This window comes from Neophocaena asiaeorientalis, unplaced genomic scaffold (assembly GCF_003031525.2).
Source record: "Neophocaena asiaeorientalis asiaeorientalis breed wild unplaced genomic scaffold, Neophocaena_asiaeorientalis_V1.1 scaffold1004, whole genome shotgun sequence".
Classification (NCBI taxonomy): domain Eukaryota; kingdom Metazoa; phylum Chordata; class Mammalia; order Artiodactyla; family Phocoenidae; genus Neophocaena; species Neophocaena asiaeorientalis.
Window position 1 is genome coordinate 340211 of NW_020174276.1, and position 2948 is coordinate 343158.

At 61.5% G+C, this 2948-nt stretch overlaps 1 protein-coding gene across 1 annotated transcript in view; it reads left to right on the plus strand.

The window, feature by feature from the left end:
- DUSP9 (dual specificity phosphatase 9) overlaps window positions 1-2948 on the plus strand; it is an 8755-nt gene that overhangs the window by 3044 nt on the left and 2763 nt on the right. The window contains exons 3-4 of the mRNA XM_024755808.1: window positions 2265-2358; window positions 2540-2922. Coding sequence (XP_024611576.1) covers window positions 2265-2358; window positions 2540-2922 — 477 coding nt within the window. The remainder of the gene's footprint in view (window positions 1-2264; window positions 2359-2539; window positions 2923-2948) is intronic.

Genomic DNA, 2948 nt, shown 5'->3' on the forward strand with positions numbered 1-2948 from the left:
GAGGCTCAGGGGAGCCCCTCCTCGGGCGTTGCGAGGCGCAGGCCCCGCAGAACCCCAGCCCGGGGGCGGGGGTTAGGGTTTCTTGGAGCCTAGTTTCCTCTCCCCTCACCCTTGCAGAAGTTGCCTCCCTTCTCATCCTCAGCTTCCCAGCCCGGCTCCGGTCACCTCCCCCAGGGAGCCCTCTCCAGAAAGCAGGGCTAGGCACCTCAGGAGCTCCTACCTCCAGCGGGGTTGGCGACCGTCTCTCCAACCACGCTGAGCCCTCAGGACAGGGCGGGTGGGGACACGTATCTCTCCACCTCCCTGTCGGGTGCTGCCACCCCCACTGCCCACGACTCTGCCAAGCCAGACACCCCAGGCTGGCATGTTGCAGAACCCCTTGGTGCCTTCAACCCCTGCCCACCCCAGGCTCCTGCCCACAGCTGCGGCAGGCCTGGAGGGAGTCCCCAGGCTTGGGGCCCATGGGCAGGTGGCAGCCAACCTCTGTCTCTGGGAGCTAGGATGTGAGGGAAAGGAAATGCCCCCCACTCCGCTCCGGCCCAGCTGGCAACCTCTGGGAACTGAGCCCTGGAGCACAGAGGAGGGAGACAGAAACCTTGTGGGGAGGGGGGATGGCTGAAGAAGGAACAGAATCAGGACAGGCTGCAGAGGAGGCTGGGACTAGGGGCAAGGGGACCCAGCCCAGCTGTCTGGGGCCCCTGGATGCATGTGGTGGGACTCAGCCCAGAGACCTAGACATGTCCCAGGCTGGAGGCCCACTGGGCCCGGAAGGGAGGGAGGGAAGGAGGGAGGGAGGAAGGGGGCAACTGGAGGCCCCTTCGAGGCAACCTGGCTCTCTGTAAGCTGCCCTCTCCCCAGCTACCTCCCAAGTTTTCTCATCTTACTTTGTGGTCCGTGAGAGGAGTCTTTGGCAGCCACACTGGACTGAACCGTCCCAGAGAGTGGCCCTCCAGTGGCTCTGCACCCTTCACTCCTTAGTTACCTGTCTTGTGGTGTTCATCCTGTGTGCATAGCTCTGCCTTCTTTTACTTAGTTCCTTGGGGTGGATTCCCAAAAGTGGCCAGAGGGTGTGGTGTTCTTCCCAGCTGTGGATGCGTAGTACCAAGTTAATTTCCAAAAGGGCCATACCAACAGAGAACCCTCTAGCAACCAGCAATGGAGCAGCAGGCCAGTTTCACAGCACCCTTGCCAGCACTGGGAGCTCTCATTTTGAGAACATTTCGCTAATGTGACAGGTGGGAAGTGTTACCTTGTTTTCTGTCGTTGTTACCTTGTTTTTTTAAATTTACTTTCCTTCCACGACTGAGGTTGAACCTTCCCCCAAGCGCCTTGGACCGACTGCATTTCCTCCCTCGTGCAGTCTTTTCTGCTTCCTTTGCCCATTTATCTATAGGAGTCTTAACCTTTTGATTGAGCTGTATGAGCTTTATCTTATCTGCTGTACATTTTCCTTCAACTCTGCTATTTGCTTTAGATGGGCTTGAAGCAGAGAAGGGACAAGACCAGACTTTTCAGAAACCTCCCCCACCTCGTTTCATTGTCTCAGCACTTATCACACCTGGTATTATCTTGTCCGGTCCCTCGGTTTATTACTGACCTGTCCTGCAGGCCTGGGAGTGCTGTGCAAGCAGTGGCCCGGTGTGTCCTGCCCGTTTGCCATCCTGTGTCCATGGAAGGTATGGAGGACACCGTGGGCCTTTGCTGCAGGGCAGGGCTGAGGGGGGTTGAGGCAGACAGGCCTGGAGGTAGGGAGAGGCCTTTGGAAGCTATGATGGTGACCCAGGCCGGTGCAGGGGGCAGAGGGGAATGTCCAGATGTGAGAGACATTTAAGTGGAAATGACTCAGCTCTTGACAAAACGAGGAGCCAGGGGTGGCTCCCAGGATCAATAATGTGGTAAGAACAGAGCACCCCACTTCAGGGCTGAGAGCACAGAGCTCCCGGGGCCTTTGGCCTGGCCTGTCCGAAGGAAGCCATTGTGGTGCCCAGAAGCTGCCCTCTGCCTGCCCAGCCCTCCAGCTAGCCTTGGGCAGGGTTCTGGCCAGGAGACAGCAGCGGGTTTCTGGTCCCGCTTCCCCCTTCCCTCCACGATTTCACTGGCATCCCATGGTAGCCAAGGCGGTGGCTGTGAGGGGCCTGTTATATAGATGGGGCCGCTGAAGTCCAGTCAGGGCACGCGATGGTCACCCCAAATGAGTAGGGCTGGAGGCAGCCTCTGGGGCAGGGCCACTGGGCTCTTGTCCCCACCCCTCCCCCTGCCTCCAGGGGCCTGACTGGCGCCGGCCAGGGGAGCTGCAGCTGGTCCCCTGCTGGGCCCCTGACCTGCCCTTGGCCTCTGCCCTGGCCCAGTCCCGCTTCGGTGGAAGCCCCGGCTCAGCGCGCCACTTGCAGGGCCCACTCAACTGCTTTCGAGGGCACCCGTTGGCTCGCTGGCCCCCACCCCTCGTCCCGCGGTGGCCGTGGCTGGGACGTCCGCGCGCGGCCGCTCGCCGCGGGATCACGCTCCAGGTCTCTCTCCTTTTGTTTTCTACGGGGGGGAGGAGGGCAGCTCCGAGAGGTCCGGCCGGCCGAGGTCCAGCACCTCGGCACCACCTCTATTACCCGGGCCCGCCTGGCCATGCGGGAGATCTCGGCCTGGACCCCCTCTCACGCGCACACGCCCCCCAAGTCGGAAGCTCGAACGTGGGGAGTGACTGCGGGCAGGCAGAGTGAGAGACGGACGCAGAAAGGGGGTGTGGGGGGAGATGGCCGCGGCCTTGGGCCCCCAGGAGTGGCCAGGAAGGGACCCACGGCGGCTCTCGAAGGGGCCGTTGGACCCCCAGCCTTCCTCTTCTGGGGGACCTCTCACTTCCCTTCCTGGGACGGGAAGCAACGCCGAGTGGCTGCCTGGGGTGCAAGGGGCGCCTTTCTGCGTATCCTTACTGTAGGAGGGGTACGAGAAGAGAATCA